General features: G+C 43.2%; 1 protein-coding gene across 4 annotated transcripts in view; it reads right to left on the bottom strand.

Moving 5' to 3' along the window:
* DIAPH1 (diaphanous related formin 1) overlaps nt 1–22308 on the bottom strand; it is a 106999-nt gene that overhangs the window by 2291 nt on the left and 82400 nt on the right. For all 4 annotated transcript variants that reach the window (XM_033180861.1, XM_033180862.1, XM_033180860.1 and 1 more), the window contains 9 exons: nt 16934–17032; nt 12310–12404; nt 11858–11959; nt 11394–11633; nt 11145–11274; nt 10265–10389; nt 8964–9128; nt 8706–8841; nt 6811–6897 (listed from right to left, as the gene is read on the bottom strand). In XM_033180861.1, coding sequence (XP_033036752.1) covers nt 6811–6897; nt 8706–8841; nt 8964–9128; nt 10265–10389; nt 11145–11274; nt 11394–11633; nt 11858–11959; nt 12310–12404; nt 16934–17032 — 1179 coding nt within the window. The remainder of the gene's footprint in view (nt 1–6810; nt 6898–8705; nt 8842–8963; nt 9129–10264; nt 10390–11144; nt 11275–11393; nt 11634–11857; nt 11960–12309; nt 12405–16933; nt 17033–22308) is intronic.

The raw sequence follows: 22308 nt of genomic DNA, 5'->3' as shown, positions 1-22308 counted from the left end.
AGGGAGAGATGAAGTACTCAAAGTCTATTTTCTAATAATAGGGATGTTGGAATTAAATAGACTAAAGCTTAGTACATAGTATTATTTTTGTTTTCTTGACAGGTCCCAGGAAACTCCTAGGCCAAAACACTTTTCATTCAGCCCTGGGAGGGTTGTCCCTAGCAGAAGGCAACCTTCCACAGGTGGTTGGAGAGACTCCTGCAAAGAGGAATAGCAGTCACGCATTGGCATCGCACTCCCATGTGTTCCTCCAGCAACAGATGCCCACACGCCTTAGCTCTTTCCCACCTCTTCAAAGGTAGCAGCTGTGATACAAATGCCAAGGGCCCTTCAAGGTGTGTAGAGTATGTGGGGGTGGGGTGGGGGTAGTAATAAAAGCTCTGTCAGGGAAGCAGAACTGGGATCAAGGATGGACAGGAGAGGACCCCTACAAAGAAATCTCAGCCCATGCGGCTAAGGGATGGTCAAGTTACAGCTGTCATCCCAGATTGGAAAAGAAGAACCAAATCAATTCACGAGTTTCTGTTCTAACTGCTGGATTTCATCCCCAAGACTCTCATATTCATTTATGGTATCTAGGCTTATGGCCCCAGTATCTGCAGCAGGAAGGCCACTCCTTGAGACCACGCCCATCTCATGATGTCTCCTCCTCCCATGCCCCAGAACAGCACAGAGCAACTGTGTATACACAAAGAGCTGTCTGGGATGAAAGAAGCCAGACACGAAAGGCCATATGTTATGGGTCAGCTTCTATGAAATGTCCAGCATAGACAAACCCAGAGAGAGAAAACAGACTGGTGGTTGCCAGAGGCAAGGGGAGGGGAGAGTCAGAAGTGACTGCTAATGGGTACTAGGAAGTTTTTCTTTTGGGGACGATGAAAACGTTCTGGAATTAGATAGTAGTAATGGTTATACAATCTTGTGAATATTCTAAAACCCCTGAATTATACATTTTTAAATGGTGAATTTTAGGTATGTAAATGATATCTCAATTGGGGGAAAAAAAAAAAAGACTTCCTGGAGATCTGGGAAAGCTGGAGTGGAGAAAGCAGTACCAGAATGTTTTCGAAGCAGGACCAGATGAAAGAGCCGAGCACTCCTAAATGAAGACCAAGACTGAGGCAGTTGCAGGACTGGAACGAAGTGCTTTTTTGGACCAGCAAAAAGCTTTAGGTAGGCAGAAGCCAAACAGGATCAGATAGCCCGTCTTTTTTTTTTTGATGGACCCTCACTCAGTCGCCCAGGCTGGAGTGCAGCAGCGCAATCATAGCTCACTGTAGCCTCAAACTCCCAGGCTCAAGTGATCCACTCACCTCAGCCTCCCTAGTCCTAGCTGGACTATAAGCATGTGCCACCACATCTAGCTGTTTTTGTATTTTTTGCAGAGATGGGGTCTCTCCATGTTGCCTAGGTTGGTCTTGAACTCCTGGGCTCAAGCAATCCTCCCACCTTGGAACCTAACGTTCTGGGATTACAAGCATGAGTCACCAGAGCCTGCCAAAGCCCAAGTCTTAACCAGGTCTTCTCCCCCTGCAGAGTCATGACTCAGGCTACTGTTTTCATCCCAGGAGAGGCTGCCCGTAGATGAAGCAGGGAACACGCAGCATGCACACAGGTTACCAATTTAAAGGTCTGCTCCTCCTCCTTTACTTCCCAGGGGCACAAGAGGTTGTCTACCAAGAGGAGAAAGAATAGTGAAGACCCTGACTGAAAGCCACACGACTTACCTAGTTACAGACCATAGGTATGTGACCGAGACTGTGGGAATTTCACAAACCCACTTATTGGATTATGAACACAAACTACTGCCCCGTGACCGACAAGTGAGGAAAAGGAGGCTACGTGAGTGTGACTATGATGGTCTACATGTGTACATTTCTCATACTGTCCTTACCAACAAAATCTTCCTCAGGCCTCCTGCCTTTCCACTCTCTTATGAAGTACTCCCTCTCTAGACCCCATTTCTCATGTCCGGAAGGGTAGCAGTTTCATATCATTTTATTATTTCTTTGAATTCAGTCTCCATCAGTTGAGAAGACACTGCAACTCTGTGCGTGCGTGTGCGTGTGTGTGTGTGTAACTCTAGTGGTGTATGTATGTTTAAATAACATCTGACTCCAGACCTTGGGAAAAGGAACACTGGGCCACTTGTCCTGGGCAACACAGGAGAAGGCAGAGTTCCCATGTGGTAGGTCTTAAGCTGCTACTTTCTGTGGTTTCTTCCTCCAAATTAAAAAGATACTATTTGTTCCTAATCAAGTGGTGTTTCTAGACATTTCTGAACTCAAGAAGCTTCTGATGTATTAGAAGCTTCCTAAGAACCAGGAGCACAGTAGGTAGGGAGAAAATCAAAATTTCCCTTTTAAGCCTTGAAAGTCTGTACACCAGGGAGGGTGTGATGTGGCCTAAGGTCAGGGGATGAGAAAGCTCTTGTTGGAACAGGTCTCCCAGCTTTCCACTCAGTCACCATTATGCTCAGCAGGATGAACAATCAAGAAAAACTGACTTCCCCATGCTTCCCCCAACTTACTCGTTATAAGACTACTGAAAAGCAGCCATAGAACCCGATAAATATTTTGACTAGATGGAGTTAATGATCAGGGAGGATCATGAACTCAAAGAGAACAGTCCACAGGCTGTGTGGGAAAAGGGAACAATCTTGAGATGCTGGTGAATGCTTTCTGAGGACAGATTCCTAGAAGTTAGGGGTGGGCTAGGATAAAACACCAGCAAAATCAACCATATAACGCAAGTGTAGCTAAATTTCAAAAAGGTTACTGATTTGAAAAAGACCTTTATAAAACATAGGCTAGGAACTATTACTAAAGAGGAAAGAATAAAATAAGCTTCCTTAGGGAAGAGGAAACTAGGACAGATGGGGCAATCATCATCACACTAAATAACTCATTCTTGTCTCAAACTCTCCTAATTATGTTTCTTGTCCTATTTACTAAAGTAGGGGGGAGAATAAGTAGTGGTACAGGAAATATTCTTAACAACCTTCTCTAGATAGGAGGTGATATGGTTTGAATGTATAACCGCTCCAAAACTCATGCTGAAATGTGGCCTACAGTGTTGGAAGTGGGGCCTAGTGGGAGGCACTTGGGTCATGGGGTGGATCCCTTATGAGTGGCTTGGTGCCCTCCCCATAGTAAAGAGCTCATACGAGCACTGGTTGTTTTTAAAAGAGCCTGGCATCTCTCTAGCTCCCACTTCCGCCTTGCGATACACCTTCTTCCCCCTTGATTGGAAGCTTCCTGAGGCCTCAACAGCAGATGCTGGTGCCATGCTTTCTATACAGTCTGCAGAAGTATCAGCCAAATAAACCTCTTTTCTTTATAAATTACCCAGTCTCAGATATTTCTTTATAATAATAAGAAATAGACTAACACAGGTGGTCATGAGAGCACCTTCCTGAAGCAATGTCATCATGTCCAAGACTCTCCTTGCTGGAAGGTATGAAAGAATATTTCCGGCCCATACTGTGGGTTCACTGCCATCTCCTGTTCAATCATGCAGGCTGAGTGGAAATAGCCCTGGACTTGGGGCTACGGTGCTGTCATTACATAGCCATGTAGACCTAAGCAAGACCTTATCTGTTTTTATTTTTATTTTTTGAGATGGAGTCTCATTCTGTCACCCAGGCTGGAGTGCAGTGGTACAATCTCGGCTCACTGCAAGCTCCACCTCCTGGGTTCACGCCATTCTCCTGCCTCAGCCTCCTGAGTAGCTGGGACTACAGGCGCCCGCCACCACGCAGGGCAAATTTTTTGTATTTTTAGTAGAGACAGAGTTTCACCGTGTTAGCCATCTTATCTGGTTTTAATTCCTTTCCCTATGAGCAGGTTAGATACTAATCACTGGAAGTCTTTAGAGTCTTTCCAACTCTATGATTCTATTAGATGGATGGAGCTTATAGGGAAGCTGGGAAATGGTAGAGGGAAGGAAAGGAAGAGTTGAATTTCTTTCTTCCCTTGGCTTTTATCCCAGTGAGCAAATGACTTGTACACAAGAGGCCACAATTCAGACAAGGAGATAAAGTTGAGTCATTAAAACCACAAGCTGACTCAATCATGGGCCTGAAATAGCAGCTGTAATACAATCACATGGATTCTTCCCCTTGACACTCAAACCATTGTTCTCCCACACCCTACGGGTCACAGCAGTTTACAAGTTGCTTTTAATGAACCAACCCTGATAGTAACTCTCCTCTTCCAACTCCTCAATGAGTCTTTGTATACTGGTCACTCCCTCAGGTCTCCAGAGACCGGAAGAATTTAACATTCCTTTAAATTCTAGGGAAAAGGCTAGTGTCTTTCAATAGGGACAGCTGTCTCTCTGGAAAAAAGGAGAGCTGTGAGGCAGATATGCTCCACAGTGCCTCTGTTTTTTTAGCTCAAAGCAATCAGCCAGGAGGAATAGTCAGAGACAGCCAGGCAAGGGCTGGAACAGTCAAATCCAGTAGCCACACAGAGAAACCTATAGCCAGTGGAACCTTTGTATTTTGAAAATGGGGCTGTCTAAGTCCAGCCTCTCTCTCCTCTTCTCCTCTCAATCCTATTGTCACTGCACAAAAAAATATTAGAGCTGGAAGGGACTCTGGAGACCATTCATTCTAGTCCAACTCTCATTTTATACCTGAGGAACTGTGTCCCAGAAACATTAAGTGACTTGCTTAGGATGACACAGACAGTATCCCAACTAGATGTGACTTTAGGAGTTTTGATCCCTACCTACCCTGTGTTCTTTGTAGTCTACTCTGATGGCTATCCTCCTGTTTATGTTTAATGTGAGGCCACATCACATCACTTTACATGATGAAAGCACCAAAGTCTAAAGAGTTACCGGAATAACTCCAAGATATATTCAAGTGTATTTAGTGAACCCAGAGCCTAGAAAGATAAGCTTATAGGCTAGAGCCACTTAAAATATATGTAATTGTCATTTTACCTTCTTTCCAATTTAATATCTCCTAGTATAAGTCTCCTCCTATTCCCTCTGGCATGGGAGAGAGTACTTTGACTAATTCAAGTCCTCTGCTGGAAGGTTAGGTTCCAACAAAATTCCTCCTTCCTCCACCTGTGAGTTCTGATTTTCCATTTGGAAAGAAGTAAGAATGGGGCTTCCCCAGCAGAGGGAAGCCACTGATGTCTGGTTACCTGTGTATAGGAAGCATCTGGGATTCTAGTATAGTTCCACAGGAAGATTAGGCTTAAAAGGGAATTCCCCACCAAAAGTCTGATGCAGGCACTCAGCTGACGGGGTCAAAAAAAAACCCCAGTAAGATGCAATGTATTTTTGTAAGGCTAGAAATGCTTAATGTTAAGGCCACATCACCTTATGTGGTCAGTAGGAAATAATGTTGTTAAGAACCTATAAGATGAAATACAGGAGTAATGGTACCTCTAGCTGTACTCTCCTTGCAAACACCTATCTGTAAGACTAAACACTCTAGCCCAGAGAGTACTCAGCTCTTCATATCCACTTCTCCTCCCCTTTAGAAAGCCTGTACTCAGAAAATGCCAGAAAATGGATAAGAACTTTGACTCGGGAGCTTTCAGTTTGGGGAACGTTCTGAAGTCATACAAGAGAGCCCTCAGAAGGGAGTATCACTCTGGTTATTCAGAGTGTAAGCAGAAATGGGTAGTCAGCCATTACAGATGAAACTCACAGTGATGGAAACAGTTGGGCCAGGATACTGAGTTTATATAGGCTAGCATGCTCTAAGGTCCCCCTTTCCAGGCTGTGGCAGGTACTATAGGCCCTACAGATACCACTGTATTAATAGCTAAGCACTGGCCAAAGCAAACTGTGCAACTCCTTCTATTTACAATAATCTCAAAGTAAAACTCACTATCAAATGGTCCTACACAATGCAACAGCCAAGAAATAGGGAACATAGATTTAAGTCCCTCTGAAGTAGAAACCTTTAAATGATACCTTTTTTGTAATTCCCACTCTTCAAATTAGAAAAGAAGCCACCACTCCTAGCCTCAAAAGACCTTCACTAGACACAATGGTGCAGGTCAACTCCACATGAGGGGCAACCTTGGCTATACCTTCTTTTGAATTAGTCTCTTGGCCACTGTAAGATTCCCTTAAGGGGAACTTATTCATTAATCTTTTCCCATACTAATACCTGGATCATTTGTCCTAGCTCTTTTTAGAATCTCAAGCTCAATGTAATCCACTTAGATCTTCCAAAGGATGTGAAAGGAGATTGCAGGGCAGTGATGAGGGAAATGCAAGGGCAACAGAGGCTAACTGCACTCAAGGAAAAGGTAGTTTTCAGTCACGGCATAACCCTTCAATAGAGATGCTCCTCTATATTTTTCTATCTGGGAATAATGATGCCTAAACCTCTCTACAAAACTGTATACTTTCTATTATTAGTTCCATGTATGCCTTCTGCTTGTGAAGTCCAGAGTAAGGACTCTTATTTTTAATTTGAATTTCAATCTATACCTAATATACATTTTGTATTTAGATCAACTTTTGTTCATACACACAAATGCCCACTCAAATCCCTGTGTCCTGCAGCCCAGTTCTTTTGTTCCAAATATCTGCTTCAAGAGTGGGGAGAAATGCAGCATAATCCAATGTAACTGATTTACTGTCAGCCCTTTAAACCCCTGTTTTCTAAGTCGCTACTCTGTAACATGGGAGGAAGAGGACTAGATAATCCGTTCTGGATGCAGGGACTAAAAAGATGCTTAGAACATCATTATTTGCTCTTCAGCCTCAGACTGGCAGGATTAGAGAGCCCTCACCCACTTCGACACCCAGGATGAGCTCCATATGCTTACTTACCTTGACGGGGCCCTCTCTTCCGTCGGAATGCTGCCCCTGACTGCAGGGCTTCTAGAAGACTGTCCATCACACCTGTCTCATCGCCCTCTGTTATAAAGAACAAGATGGAGATGTGAACTCTTCAGCCAGAGCAGTATGGTAAATACCAAGCCCCACACAAAATGCATGGCTATTGCTTGATTTCCCCTCTCCCACAGCAGCTGGCAGCTAAGAAGAGACAAAGAGAGCTCAGCCTTAAGTCTCACAAGTTCATGTTTACTCGTATCTGCTTACAAATGGTTAAAACAAAAGATCTCATTGCCTATTATCCAATGCAAACCTTGGGATATCTTCCCGCAATGCCATCCTCCCCACCCCAATCAGGACTAGCAACAAAATTATAGAACTGCCCAACTCCAAGACCAGGATAAGTAAAGACTACGATTGTGAAATTAGTCAGCAACTATATCACTCCCTCTTTATCCTGAAGTGTTTCGCCTGGTTAGGTCTCAGAGCAGGGCTGAGGAAAGACCACTGATCAAAGAGTACACTTCCCTGAAGTACTGCCTCCAGTGGCTAAGTCTTCTTGATGTCTAAGTCCTCAGCATCTAAGAGGAGCAGCCTGACTGGAACACAAAGAGTTAACGTAAAATCCTTGTTCTAGCCGGCTCGGTTTCCATGGCAACAGCTTAGGCTAGTGAAATCTGAAACTGTGAAATCCCAAAAAGCCCATAGGCTGCCAGTTCCAAGGCTGGGGCTCACTGCTCCCAGCGCCACCTGCTGGCTGAGCATCACTAGTGCAGCTGACCTACATTCCACCCTCATTGACCCAGGTACTGGAAACTGGGCAAGGTCCATTACGCCGCCTGTTGACCGGGTGCAGCCCTCATCCCACATGTCAGCAGGACTCCACCTTCCCCCACTGCATCCTAGCCAGTACCTGGGGGCAAACCCTGGAGTCCCAGGGGAAGGTGAAGGATACTTGGTGTGGGCTTTAATAGCATTACAAAGTTGTGGCTTACAACTAAGGGCAAGGAAATTGCTTTCCAGAAAAGCATAAAGAAAAGTCCCTGGTAGCAAGAGGTATCAGAGCAGCCCTTGTGTCCGTGGTCTGTAAAATACTGATTCCTAACAAACTCAGCAGCTCTGTGAACACTTCTTCATTTGCAGAAGGCTCGTGGCCCCTCAGGTTCGGAGGAGGGTGGTATCAGCTCAGTGCTGTGTGAGCAGCGTATGCTGTATTTCCGCTGCCCACAGAGAGAGCAGTGGGGGTGAAGGGGTAGGGAATCTGCAGCAGGAAAGAAGCAGAGACAGGAAACAGAGGGCCAGTAATTGAAACCATATGTTTCAACAAAGACATGCTTCTGGTAGTGAAATAGAGATTCTGCTGAAAAAAGAAGAGGGTGACCGGCTCCCCACCCCCTCCAAAAGTTCAATCCATTTACAGTCTAATTGTGTGTACAACTGGGCTAAGGTACTAGGGACATAGTACTTTGTGAAATAAGCAGAAGGGAAGACATACCACAGTTAAAAGATGGGAGAGCGTCAGGAAAATATTTTAGAGAAAAAAACCCAAAAGATTTAGTGGAGGGAATGAGAACAGGCCAGAAGAACCTTTGGACGGACAGAAGGAAAACAGTATATATCACAACAATACCACAATCACGGGGGAATGAGAGAGAACACAAAAGAGCCAGCAAAGGAGAGAAAAGGTAAAAGTTTTACCAGGGCAAGTTGGAATGTGCATTATCTGAACTGGAGTTAAAGTCCGGCATCGGGATCTCAGAGGCAGAAGACTGCCAAAAATCATTTGCCAGGAGGTGAGCTCAGATATGAGACTCTGCCTCTAGACTCTTAGGCAGAGAAGTTTTCCAAACATTCCTATCTCAACCCATCAACCCATCTTCACTCCTCACCTGCATTCATGTCTATGAGTTGCTCTCTCTTCTGCTGCTTCTCTAGCCGCTCCTTCTCTGCCTTCTCCTTGGCTAGTTTTGCTCGCCTCATCTTTTCTTCTGTCTCCCGCCGCTTCTGGTTCTCCTTGACTGCTTGCTGGGGCAGGGAAGGGGAGGAAGGAACACATAGGCATTGTACACCTACTACCAGCCAACAGGAACCCGGGGAAAGTGAGAAATGCCCACAAAAGATTCAGTCAGCAAGAATCCCTTGCTCACCAAAAACATATTCCGAAAATTGTGAAGATCCATGAAAAATTCTTCAACAGACAACTTCTTGGGGTCAAAGAGGAAGTACTCGCCCAGCTCCTTATAGAGGGTCTCCATGTTAGAATGCATCATCCGCAGCTTGTTATACTGTTCCTGTGCATCCTTTACAAAGCTGTGCGGCCAAGGAGTAAAGGACCAAGACCAAGAAGCAGACCCACTTCTCTAGCCCAAGGAATTACTCAAAGATGAGTACTGGCATGCAAAGACATGTTCAATATAGCACTGTTTATAACAGCAAAAACCAAAGCCATGTAGGTAGCCTAAATAGGGGACTAATAAAATGAACTATGGTACACCTATAAAAAGAAGGTGGCAGTTTAAAAGGGTTTTTTTTTTTTCCTGTTTTTTTTGAGACAGAGTAGGGTTTTTTTTTTTTTTCCTGTTTTTTTTGAGACAGAGTCTTGCTCTGTCGCTGGGTTGGAGTGCAGTGGCGCGATCTTGGCTCACTGCAACCTCCGCCTCCCGGGTTCAAGCAATTCTCCTGCCTCAGCCTCCCGAGCAGCTGGAACTACAGGCGCACACCATCACACCTGGCTAATTTTTTTGTATTTTTAGTAGGGATGGAGTTTCACCATGTTGACCAGGATGGTCTCAATCTCTTGACCTAAAAGGGGGTTTTCTATAAATACTATTATGGAAACATGGCCAAGACATATTATGTGCAAAACACAATATAATGCAGTTTTTGTTTAAAATAAATGTATGAGGTGCAAATCAGAATAAAGTCCAGTGGCAGTGGTTACCTTTGGGGAGGGGAAGGAGAGGGAAGCATGTGTGAGTGTGTGTACTGGAGATGGGGTACAGGCAGGGGAGTCGGGAGGACTTTTATCGTTGATCTGCATGGTTTGCTTCCACTCCACAACAATGGAATGCTCTCAGGAACTATGCAGCCTGGGCAACAAAGTGACACCCCGTCTCTAAAGAAAAAAGGGTAAATAAAGTTTAGCTGGGCCTGGTGGCACATGCCTGTAGTCCCAGTTACCAAGGAGGCTGAGGGGGTAAGGATCATTTGAGTCCAGGAGGTCAAGGCTGCAGTGGGCCATGATGGCACTACCGCACTCCAGCCTGGGTGACACAGTGAGAGCCTGTCTGAAAATACTAACAAATCCAAAAACCTATGTATTTAAAGAAAAAGAACTTTTTAAGAGAAAAAAAATTGCATACTGCCCTATCTATCCTGTTTTTCCCCCACTACAGGAAGTTTTCTTTCCCTTCATAGGGAACAACTCCCTCCTTTCAAGAGAGGATATGGTCATTTTTTCAACAAACTTGTCTTTTTCATCTGTGGCAGCTGGGAAATTCTGAACATCACGTTCCACATCAGAAATCTGTTTCTTCATCTGATCTAGATTCTTTTGCAAGTTTTCAGCAGAAACTAAAAAAAACAACACCACCACCACCACCATAAAAACAGACAGCAAGAGCTTACTAATAATCCCAGCCTCAACACCCCTTAGTTTCACCTTTCAGAGCAGAGCTTCAGTCTATACACACATTCTGGCACTTAATAATTTTAGTTCCTTATGTACTTTAGTTGTGTCACATACTTAAATTTTCATCTTTCCAGTGAGACTATAAATTATTTGATCATTGAACCTGAGCCTTCACAAGGTATGCAGTACTAGGAACAGAAGAAAGACTTCATTTAATTTAACACGAATCTATGAAATCACCTGAGATCTTGGTCTCATTTATTTTAGAGAACAGGGTTTGGGAGGAGAGAGATATACATAGAAATATAGAGGCGGGGGCAGAAATCTGTTCCAATTTTCAATGAATGCTGCTTTTTCTTTGTCTAGTTCCAGGACAGTGAGGCCTAATTTTTGTTAATCTAGTCTATGTTTTCTTAATGAAAAGAACTATTAACCTAGACTGAAAACACCTGCCTTTCTAACTGTTTTTTGGTGTTTGGTGTTTCCTTAGGAAGAGAAGAGTGCTTCCTGTTTCTACACATAGAGATCTCTCCTCAGCCTTACGCTCTGCCCTTCTGACTTAGGCAACATGCCTAAATCCTATCTCATTTCCACTTGAAATAGTCTGAACTGAAAACGCTCTCAAATCTAGACTCTGTCTTATTTCCCTCCCCATGCAGAGACTTTTGGACTCTAACTTCATCCCAAACTGCCCCACCTCGGCTGGCTTTCTCCACATGGGCAAGTTCGTCTGGAAACTTGAGGACATCAGGATAGTCATTCTCACACAATTCAGCCAAGAAGTGCAACAACGTCATCTTCTGATCTGTGGACTTGGTGTCTCGAAGCTTAGAGCAAGAGGAGAAACTGTTAAATCCCGACATGTCCAAGATGGCCTCCTGCCAACACTGAACTCATAGAGGCTGCAGCCTTCCTTGTGTTGTCCTGCTCTAACACTTTGGCTCACCTTACAGAGGAAGCTGATATTGAAGCCAAAAGCACCGGCATTTCTGGAGCCAGCATTCATGTAATTTCCAACAAGCAAGGTAATCTCTAGGAGATTGGAAAAGCTCTCACTCTTACGTAACTCCTCACATGCAGCGGTGACAGACACAATCTCTGGCTTGATATTCTCCACTTGCTCGCTGAATTGTAGCTTGAAGAGAATGGCATTGAGGCGAGGCCGCAGTCGGGGCACAGTGCCCATCTAGTAGAGAACACAAGCAGTTCCATTACAGTGAAAAGAGAGTAAAATCAGAAAGATACAGGCTTGAGCCTCCTATGGGAGGATCAGAGCTCCAGAGCAGGGAGAAGAGATTAAGACAGGTTCAAAAACAGACAAGCAGCAAGGAGCATATGCCCAGGCTGCTCTCTAGAGGGAAGGGGGATATAGGAGGCGGAGAACCACTTACTGCCACAGGCCTCACTCACCACCACGCCAAACTGCTCTGACTCAGCCAGGTCATCATATTCATCCTTCAGTTCAGAAAGCATTTTTAACTGCTCTGGCTCTGGCATTTGCTTAATGAGGTTCTGAAAGAGGGAAGAGACATCTCAGCTGGAGGGGGATTCGCTGACAACTCAAGCTGACAACTTTTACTTTTATTCGCTGACAACTTTTACTCTGTTGTCAATCCTACACTCTGCTCAAGGACCATACAGAAGTAAACATACGGTGGTAGATGAGAGGCAGCTACTGAGATGGTGGGACTTTTGCAAAATATACCAGAAGTAACCTGACCACCAGAGAAAAGGGAGTTTCTCAAAGCCAGCACTCGTAAGTCAGCAATGCTAGAGGAGGATCTTCTTCATCTACACAGAGATGAGGCCAGTGCCCAGCGACACAGAAAAGCCTGCTCCAGCAGAACCACCTTGCTCCTTACCTGGATCATAGACTCAGTAAGAACAGCTTCATTCACCTCCAGGATGACATTCTTAATCTCTTGATAGGGCATGCGGAAGGAACCCAAAAAGATTGCTGCCAGAAAATGAGATATTAAGACATGTTCATCTCGGTCTGTTCTCCCTTCCAACCCATCCTGCAAACCTATGCTGGATAATCTTCCTAACAGGGCTCTTTTAGGCCAGGCACAGTGGCTCATGCCTGTAATCCTAGCACTTTGGGAGGCCAAGGTGGGCAGATCGCTTGAGCCCCCGAGTTTGAGACCAGCCTAGGCAACATGGGGAAATCTCATCTTTACAAAAAATACAAAAACTAGCCAGGCATGATGGTGTGCACCTGTAGTCCCAGCTGCTCAGCAGGCTGAGGTGGGAGGATCACCTGAGCCCAGGAGGTCAAGGCTGCAGTGAGCTGTGACTGCACCACTGTACTCCAGCCTGAGCAACAGAGCGAGACCCATCTCAAAAAAGTCTATATACATCAAAGACTTTCACCCCACTCTACTTTAGTTCCCCACTCTCAGGACTTGATCCTCAAAGCTGCCTTGACCTTAAACTGCCATATCCTATTCCCTAACAAACACATCCTGTTTTTTCAAGTCTCCCTTTCTCTCATTTGACTCTTCAACCTTATCAGGACCTCTCTTTCCAGTCTCCTGACTGTTGTTTTCACTGATATATCAGTTCCACTCTGCCTTTCCTATTTCATTAGGAGCCTCTAAACCAACAGTTCATTTGCTCTCTATTATGACTCCCATTAGTATTACTACTCCTACTATTACCATTCTCTTACATCCTTCTCAGTCTTCCATTTCATTTTTCTACTCTGACACCTGGGCTGATGCAGACTGGAGTCTATGAATTTGCAGTAGCACCAATGATAGATAACTGGGGCCACTGCGCTGTTAGTAATTCTCTTCATGTGTCCCTATTCCACTTTCTCCTACCCTTCTTGGCAGGTCCTCCAACACATTCCCACTTTCCCCACTGCCCCACCACTTCCCCATTTGTTCCAGGAAGACTCTGCTTCTCTTCACTGAGAAAAATCGAAGCCACTGGTCAAATTACTTGCTCAGTTTTCTCTTATCCTACTTAAAAATAAAGCACTAGGGCTCTTGGTTAGAGCCAAACTAGAATAGACTCAGATAAGCCTTTTGGAATCGCCTAGAAGAAAACTACACCAACACTTTTGTAAGCTAACAGGCAACATGTGTTCATATACGTATTTATGTCTAAGTATATATACTCCCGTGTGCTCATCCTTTCCTCACGTGTCAACAGAAGAGGCAGCCCCATAGACCTTTCCCTTCAGCATATATGCATAATCAAGTTTTTTTATCTTACTCAATGTTCCTCTCTAAATTACCAGTTTATCTTTCTTTCACTTTACAGCAATCTAAAATAGCCTATTCTCTCTCACTTCCACGACTCTGATTTATTCCATCACCACAATGCCAATGAAAAGATGGCAGCCACTTAGAGGATATACTTTAGGTAAGACACCATCCTGCTACCTCTCACATCCACCTCCCCAAAAAGATAATCTGTTCCTGCTGAATTTTTCTATTTCAGTAAATGGTACCACTTTCCACAGAGTGACCTAAACCTCAAATCACCTTCTCCGTTATCGCAAGTCAATCACTAAATTCCATTAATTTTACCTTTTTCTTTCTTTTTTTTTTTTTGGAGACAGCATCTCACTCTGTTGCCCAGGCTAGAGTGTAGTAGTACAATCATAGCTCACAGCAGCCTCGACCTCCCAGGCTCAAGCAATCCTCCTCCCACCTCAGTCTCCCAAGTGGCTGGGACTATAGGCATGCGGCACCACATCTGACTAGTTTTTTATTTTATTTTATTTTTATTTATTTATTTCTTGAGATGAAGTCTGGAGTCTCACTCTGTCACCCAGACTGGAGTGCAATGGCATGGTGTCGACTCACCGCAACCTCCACCTCCTGGGTTCAAGCGATTCTCCTGCCTCAGCCCCATGAGTAGCTGGGATTACAGGTGTGCTCCACCATGCCTAGCTAATTTTTCTATTTTTAGCAGAGACAGGGTTTTGCCATGTTGACCAGGCTGGTCTCGAACCCCTGACCTCAAGTGAACCACCTGCCTCGGCCTCCCAAAGTGCTGGGATTACAGCCATGAGCCACTGCACCTAGCCTAATTCTACCGTCTTAATATCCTCTCCCTCTCTTATTCACATCACCCTTAGTTTCAGGCCCTGATCGCATCTCATCTAGTTTAAAACAATGACATAACTCATCTCTGCCTATAGTCTCCCCTTACCTTAGCAATGCAGCCTCAAAATCACTGCCAAAGCAGCCTTCCTAAAAATTACACAGGATAATCTCACTCACTTTCCTGATTAAACTTTACTCAGTTATAGTCAACTACTTGCAGTTCCTGAACTGCATAATGTTATCTCACGCTCTCATACATGCTGATCCCTCTCCTGAAATGAGCCAACCTTCCCCCACTTTTTTTTTTTTTTTTTGAGACAGGGTCTTACTCTGTTGCCCAGGCTGCAATGCAATGGTGCAATCACAGCTCACTGCAACCTCAAATTCCTGGGCTCAAGCAATCCTTCTGCCTTAGCCTCCTAAGCAGTTGGGACTACTGGTACACGCCACTGTCTTCAGCTAATATTTTATGTTTTGTAGAGACAGGGGTCTTGCTTTGTTTCCCAGGCTGGTCTTGAACTCTTGGTCTCAAGCAATCTTCCCACCTCAGCTTCCTGCTGGGATTACAGGAATAAGCTACCATGCCCAGCCTCCTTAATTCCTTAACTGTTCTTTCAACTCAGTGTAAGTAGTACCTCCTTTAGAGTATCTTCTGGGATTTGCCCCTCCAACACTGCCCCCACTTGATTTAGACCCCTCCCTTCCTAGTACTCTCATAAACATTCTAGCACACCTCCATCATAGCATTTATCAATCTGTGCTATTATCATCTGCCTTTCTGTTTTTACCAAATACATGTCTCACGCAGACAGCTTTGTCTTATTCAGCTTTGTATCGTTAGCATATGAGACTGCTGAATCACTAAATTCCTTCTTCCAGACCATCCTACCCTACACTACTCTCAATTTTCTTTTCTTAAATTGTTTCCCATATCAATATCATGCCACTAGAAATCATAATGTACTACACCATTGTCCTTCTTGTATCATTTTTTAAAACAATTACTCATGTTTTATGTTCCTAGAGATACTCTTGGGAAGAGGAACTGACTCACACTACTTTAGTCTCCATAAGACTTCACCACAGACACTATTTAACAGCTGTTGACAATAATTTAAGATTATATAGTCAAGAACAATGTGACAGTTCATTACTGACTTTACTTATGGGTATGTGTACTTATTGGCTGTGTGATCTGGACACTGCACATCATTTAAACTTTGTGTTTTTCATTTGGAAAAACAGACAATAACTGCATCACAAGACTGAGCGGGTTTTACAGAACACCCTTTCATCTCTGGAGCACATGCCTAGTGTGTGGCTAATAGAGCCTACAACATAGCAGACCCTGAAATACTTGTCAAATAAATATGTAAGTCTATATTTCTCGGTATGAAGTAGGTAGATGAATAATTGAAATGAACAAAAACTTAACATTTGTCCTGATCATCAAGTAAGTATATCTATATCAACTTTGCAGAGGAATTTCTTATTTGAAATTTTACTACCAAACAGTTATAAGTATAGGTGGAAATTTCAGAACAGAAACCTTCTCTGGAGTTACTGATCCTACTTTGAGAAGTACTAAATTTACCTTATTTTAAATCACAAAGTAATTTTAAATTTAACTGAAGCCAAGTTAGTACCTTTACTTATTAGAAAGTGAAAGCTGGGCATGGTGGCTTACATCTGTAATCCCAACATATTGTGAGGCTGAGGTGGGTAGATCACTTGAGGCCAGGAGCTCGAGACCAGCCTGGGCAACATAGCGAGACTCCTTCTCTATTTATTTAATAAAAAAGCAAAAGTGGAAAAGAGGAAATGTATAGTGGCTAGACCATCTGTGGTAGACTTTGTGTGAATGCAATGGACATAGTAAGGACTTTTAAATAAAAAAGTCAGAGGCTCGGCTGGGCGGATCACCTGAGCCCAGGAGTTTGAGACCAGCCTGAGCAACATGGCAAAACCCCGTCTCTAGAAAAAATTAGCTGGGCGTGGTGGTGCACACCTATAGTCCCAGCTACTTGGGAGGCTGGGGTGGAAGAATCAACTGAGCCTGGGAAGCTGAGGTGGCAGGGAGCTGTGATCGCATTATTGCACTCCAGCATGGGCAACAGAGTGAGACTGTCTCAGAGAAAAAAAAAAAAGGCTCAAATCCCAGACCTCCTTCTTACTAGCTTTATGACTAGGCAAATTCCTGAAAGTCTTAGGTTGTTTCCTTGACATAAATCTGGATACTTAAAAATCTTGCAGGGCTATTGAAGAAATTAAACATGATACTGAAAATTCACTGTGCAATGCTTGGCATATAGCAGGAATCGAACAAATTAAAGTTCCATATCAAGGGACCACAGATTCTAGAGAATTAAAAGTTATTAAAAGAACTCCTTCACATTTTGAAGAGTTGGGATCAAGAGATACTCACAGAGATTCTGGGCTGTCTTTGAATCCAACACCTTTAACTCTTTTACTTTTTTCTTTTGCACAGATTTCTTTTCTTCTCCACCTTCTTGATCCTTCTTGGCTAGCAGGGAAAAGATCAGAAAAGCATGATTAAGAGTAAGCCACCTCTGTGCTTTACTGAACTACTGTCCAGCGTGAAATGGCCCCTCACTTCCTCTCTATTATAATGGTCTCTCTATTGTATTCCTTTAAAACTAACCTCCTTTTCAACCAACCACCCTCCTATTACTGAACCGCCCCCAACTCTAATAAATATGTCATTTTCATTTCTTCAATATGTATCAGTAACGCTTTCCTACCTACATCCTAAGTACTTGCAGGGATCAGCAAGCTTCCTGTAAAGGACCAGACAGTATTTTAGGCTTTGCAGGCCATATGGTCTGTCTCAATTTTTCCACTCTGCCACTGTAGCATGAAAGTAGGCACAGACAATACATAAATGAATGGGCATGGCTGTGTTCCATTAAAACTTGATTCACAAGAACAGTTGGTTAGCATTAGTTCAGTAGTTCCCTTCCACCATGTTATATCCTTCCTTTTGTGCCTATTTAAAAATACAACTTATCTTTCAAGCTCCATCCTTTTTTGTTTTGAGACAGCGTCTCACTGTGTCACCCAGGTTGGAGTGCAGTGAGGCAATCACGCCTCACTTGCAGCCTTGACCTCCTGGGCTCAGATAATTCTCCCACTTCAGTCTGCCAAGGAGCTTGAACTACAGGTACAGGCCACCACGCCCAGCTAATTTTTGTGTTTTTTTTGTGGAGATGGGGTTTCACCACGTTGCCCAGGCTGGCCTTGAACTCCTGGGATCAAGCAATCTGCTTGCCTCAGCCTCTCCAATTGCTGGGATTGCAGGCATGAGCCACTGTTGCCCCACCTTAAGCTCCATCTTGAACATGACTTTCCCTAAAAAAATTCTGTTTTCTCAACTGCCTATGATTGAGGTAAAATACACTTCTTCCCTCTACGTTCTTTTCAGACTATCCAAAGCCATCATATTCTTCCCTTCTCATGAAATGTTCCCCGATAAAAGATGCTTGCTCTCTGCTTTGATAAACTAATTGTCATGGTATTTGTCATCTGTATCTCATTGAACAATTAATTACTCAATGTTTTGTGACATTCATACGTATTATCTTGATCTTTTTAAAGTCTCTGTTATTTAATAAGTGTGGATATTTCTCATCCCACCTAGATTGTGAACTTCAAGGGCATGTGCAAAACAGTATTTCATTTTATCACTCCCTTAATGGCTCTCATGATAGTAACATTCTCTAAAAAATGGTTGATGCTGGCTATCCAAGGAGGGTTGAGCAATACATAGAAAAAAAACAAGTAACAATTCTGAACAGATACAATTGTAAAATACTTCGTCCTATAGCGTAACTTGGTATCAAATTTTCAGAAAGTCATATGGGAATATCCCTGAAAGGAGAGTCAAGAACCTGACAAAGCTAGCTGCCTCTGAGCAGAGGAATGGGGTGTTTGAACACGACAGTGGGATAATACTTTTGAACACAACCTTTTTATACCATTTGAATTTTAAACCATATGAAAAGTATTACCTGGTGCAAATAAACAAGAATTAAAACAAAAAAGTTACATACAAAAGGTGTAAAGAACTATAAAACACATTCACTCCTGGCTGGGCGCAGTGGCTCACATCTGTAATCCTGGCACTTTGGGAGGCTGAGGTGGGCAGATCACTTGAGCTCAGGAGTTTGAGACCAACCTGACCAACATGGCAAAACCCTGTCTCTACAAAAAAAATTCAAAAATTAGCCCAGGCATGGCGGCGTGCACCTGTCGTCCCTGCTACTCAGAAAACTGATGTGGGAAAATCACCTGAGCCCAGGAGGTTGACGCTGCAGTGAGCTGTAATGGTACCACTCACTGCACTCCAGCCTGGGTGGCAGAGTGAGACAGACACTGTCTCAAAAAAATTCACTGTTTTGGAGCTCAGTAGTCCCAGTTTGAGGTAGAAAAATACTAAATCCACAAAGATTAATTATTTCAATAAATATCTATTGAGTACCTACATGTGCCAGGCTCCATTCTAGGCAATGGAAATAAACGAAGTGAACAAAATAGAGAAAGATTCCTGCCTTCATGGAACTTACGTTCTAACAAAAAGAAATAAACTAGACCAATTAATAGATAAAATAATATGCTATATTATCATAGCTGCTATGAAAAGAAAAACAGGGAAAAGGATGGGGGATTTGATGGTGGCAGGGGGCAGGTTACAATTTTAGAGGGATGGTCAAGGAAGATCTCACTGTAAGTGACATCTAAGTAAAGACTTCTTAGAAAGTGAGGGAGCAAGCCACATAATTATCCAGGGGAAAGGGGCAAAAGCATTCCAGGCAGAGGCAATAACAAATGCAAAGGCCTGAGATAAAGCATGTTGGATGTGTTTTTGAACGAGGAGCAAAAATGTCACTAAGGCTAAAAGTAGATGGAAAGAGGGGAAGAGCAGGAGATGAAGTGAGATAAGTAGGTAAAGACAGATCACATTAAAAAAAAAAAAAAGGCCTGGCATGGTGACTCATGCCTATAATCTGAGCACTTTAGGAGGCCGAAGTGGGAGGGTCACTTGAGTCCAGGTGTTTGAGACTAGCCTGGGCAACATAGTGAGACCCTGTCTCCTTAAAAAAAAAAATTTAGCTGGGCGTGGTGGCACACACCTGTATTGCCAGCTATTTAGGAGGCTGAAGTAGGAGGATCACTTGAGTCCAGGAGGTTGAGGGTGCAGTGAGCCATGACTGTGCCACTGCACTCCAGCCTAAATAACAGAGTCCCTAGTCTCCAAAAAAAAAAAAAACATATAAAAAATGAAAATTATGGTCAGATAAAAATGAAGATACAACATATCCAGATTATACCATATCCAGATTATATCACAAAAACTTAGAAGCAGGGAAGGGGAAAAAAGTATCTCATTTTACATAGGAAAAGTGAAAAAATATACATAAATTTATTATTGATGTTGAGAAACAGAAAACCATATTCATTTTTTTTCTACTTGTAGTGAGAAAAACAAAAGGTATAGATAGAAGAAAGGAAGGAATGAAAATGTCATTTTTGTGAAAGATATGACTATATATAGCAATTCAAGACAACCCAAGGAAGAACTACAAGAATTAATCATTCAGTAAGGTTGACAGATAAAAGACAAGCATATACACTTCCAGTTCCACCAAAATGGAGTAGCTTCATGTAGAGGAAATACTTAAGACAGTTATATTTAAAAAGTGAGGCGGGCAAAGAGACTTAAATGGAAAAAAAAGTTTCTACACTTCACTGAACTTGGTAAAACACTGGGATAGGTTATATACATATATTGTAATACCTACAACATCTAAGAAAACTATACAAAGCAATATACACAAACACTGTAAATAAATCAAAATAGAATCTTTGTTTTTTGAGGGTTTTCTTTGAGAAAGGGTCTCACTTGGTCACCCAGGCTGGAGTGCAGTGGCTCAGTCGTGGTTCATTGCATCCTCAACCTCCTGAGCTCAAGCAATCCTCCCATCTCAGCTTCCTAGGTAGCTGAGGCTACAGGCATGAGCCACCACACCTGGCTAACTTTTTTTTTTTTTTTTGAGACACAGTCTCGCTTTGTCGCCCAGGCTGGAGTGCAGTGGCGCTACCTCGGCTCACTGCAAACTCCACCTCCCAGGTTCATGCCACTCTCCTGCCTCAGCCTCCCAAGTAGCTGGGATTATAGGCACCTGCCACCACACCCGGCTAATTTTTTGTATTTTTAGTAGAGATGGGGTTTCACCGTGTTAGCCAGGATGGTCTCGATCTCCTGACCTCATGATCTGCCCACCTCAGCCTCCCAAAGTACTGGGATTATAGGCATGAGCCACTGCACTCGGCACCTATTTTTGTTTTTTTTTAAGGCAGAGTCTCACTCTGTAGCCCCGGCTGGAGTGCAGTGGCACAATCTCGGCTCACTGCAACCGCCGCCTCCCAGGTTCAGGTGATTTCCCTGCCTCAGCGTCCCAAGTAACTCGGATTACAGGCACCCATCACCATGCCCGGCTCATTTTTGTATTTTTACTAGAGACGGGGTTTCACCATGTTGGCCAGGCTGGTCTAGAACTCCTGACTTCAGGTGATCTACCTGCCTCAGCCTCCCAAAGTGCTGGGATTACAGGCATGAGCCACTGTGCCCAGCCTCCCTGGCTAACATTTATATTTCTTGTAGAGACACAGTTTTGCCACGTTGCCCAGGCTAGTCTCGAACTCCTGGGCTCAAGCAATGCACCGACCTCAGCCTCCCAAAGTGCTGGGATTACAGGTGAACCACCACACCCAGTCAATAGTTTTTCATTAAAGATTTTTGCTACCATATTCATAAAAAATATTGCTCTACAGTTTGTTCTTACGATGTCATTGTCTGATTCTGCCATCAGGGTAACACTAGCCTCATAAAATGAGATGTAGGCCAGGCATGGTGGCCATGCCTTGAGGCCAGGAGTTTGAGACCAGCCTGACCAACATGGTGAAACTCTGTCTCTACTAAAAATATAAAAAAATTAGCTGGGCATGGGGTGCACACCTGTAATCCCAGCTACTTGGGAGGCTGAGGCATGAGAATCATTTAAACCCAGGAGGCGGAGGTTGCAGTGAGTGGAGATTGCCCCACTGCATTCCAGCCTGGGCAACAGAACAAGACCCTGTGTCCCCCTCCAAAAAAAAAAAAAAAACCACAAAAAACAACAACAAAAACTGTTGTGAAATATTCTATTTCTTGGAAGAGTTTGCAAAGAATTAGTGTTAATTGTATTGATTCTTCATTAAATGTTAAGTGAAGCTATCTGGGCCTTTTCTTTTTGGGTAGTTTTTGACTAATGATTCAATCTCCTCACGTTACAGATCTATTCAGATTGTTTATTTTTTCTTGCATCAGTTTTGGTAGTTTGTGTATTTCTGAGAATTTGCCATTTCATCTGGGTTATCTAACTTGTTGATGAATCACGGTATTCTTTGTAATCCTTTTTATTTCTGGAAGGTTGGTAGTAATGTCTACTCTTTCATTCTGATTCAAGTCTCTCTTTTTCTTGGTCAATCTGGCTAAAGTTTTACGAATTTTGGTGTCTTTAAATAATAAGCTTCTGGTTTCATTGATTTTCTCTATTTTTCTTCTATTCTCTATGTTGTTAATTTCCTCCCTAATCTTTATTATTTCTTTCCTTCTGCTTGCTTTAGATTTAGTTTGCTCTTCTCTTTCTAGTGTCTTAAGGTTGAAGGTTAGGTTACTGATTTGAGTGAGATCATTCTTCTTCCTTACTATGGGCATTTACAGGTATAAATTATCCTCTA

This window comes from Trachypithecus francoisi, unplaced genomic scaffold (assembly GCF_009764315.1).
Source record: "Trachypithecus francoisi isolate TF-2019V2 unplaced genomic scaffold, Tfra_2.0 Lachesis_group2, whole genome shotgun sequence".
NCBI lineage: Eukaryota > Metazoa > Chordata > Mammalia > Primates > Cercopithecidae > Trachypithecus > Trachypithecus francoisi.
The sequence above is the reverse complement of the archived record's forward strand: the minus strand, read 5'-3'. Positions and strand labels throughout refer to the sequence as shown.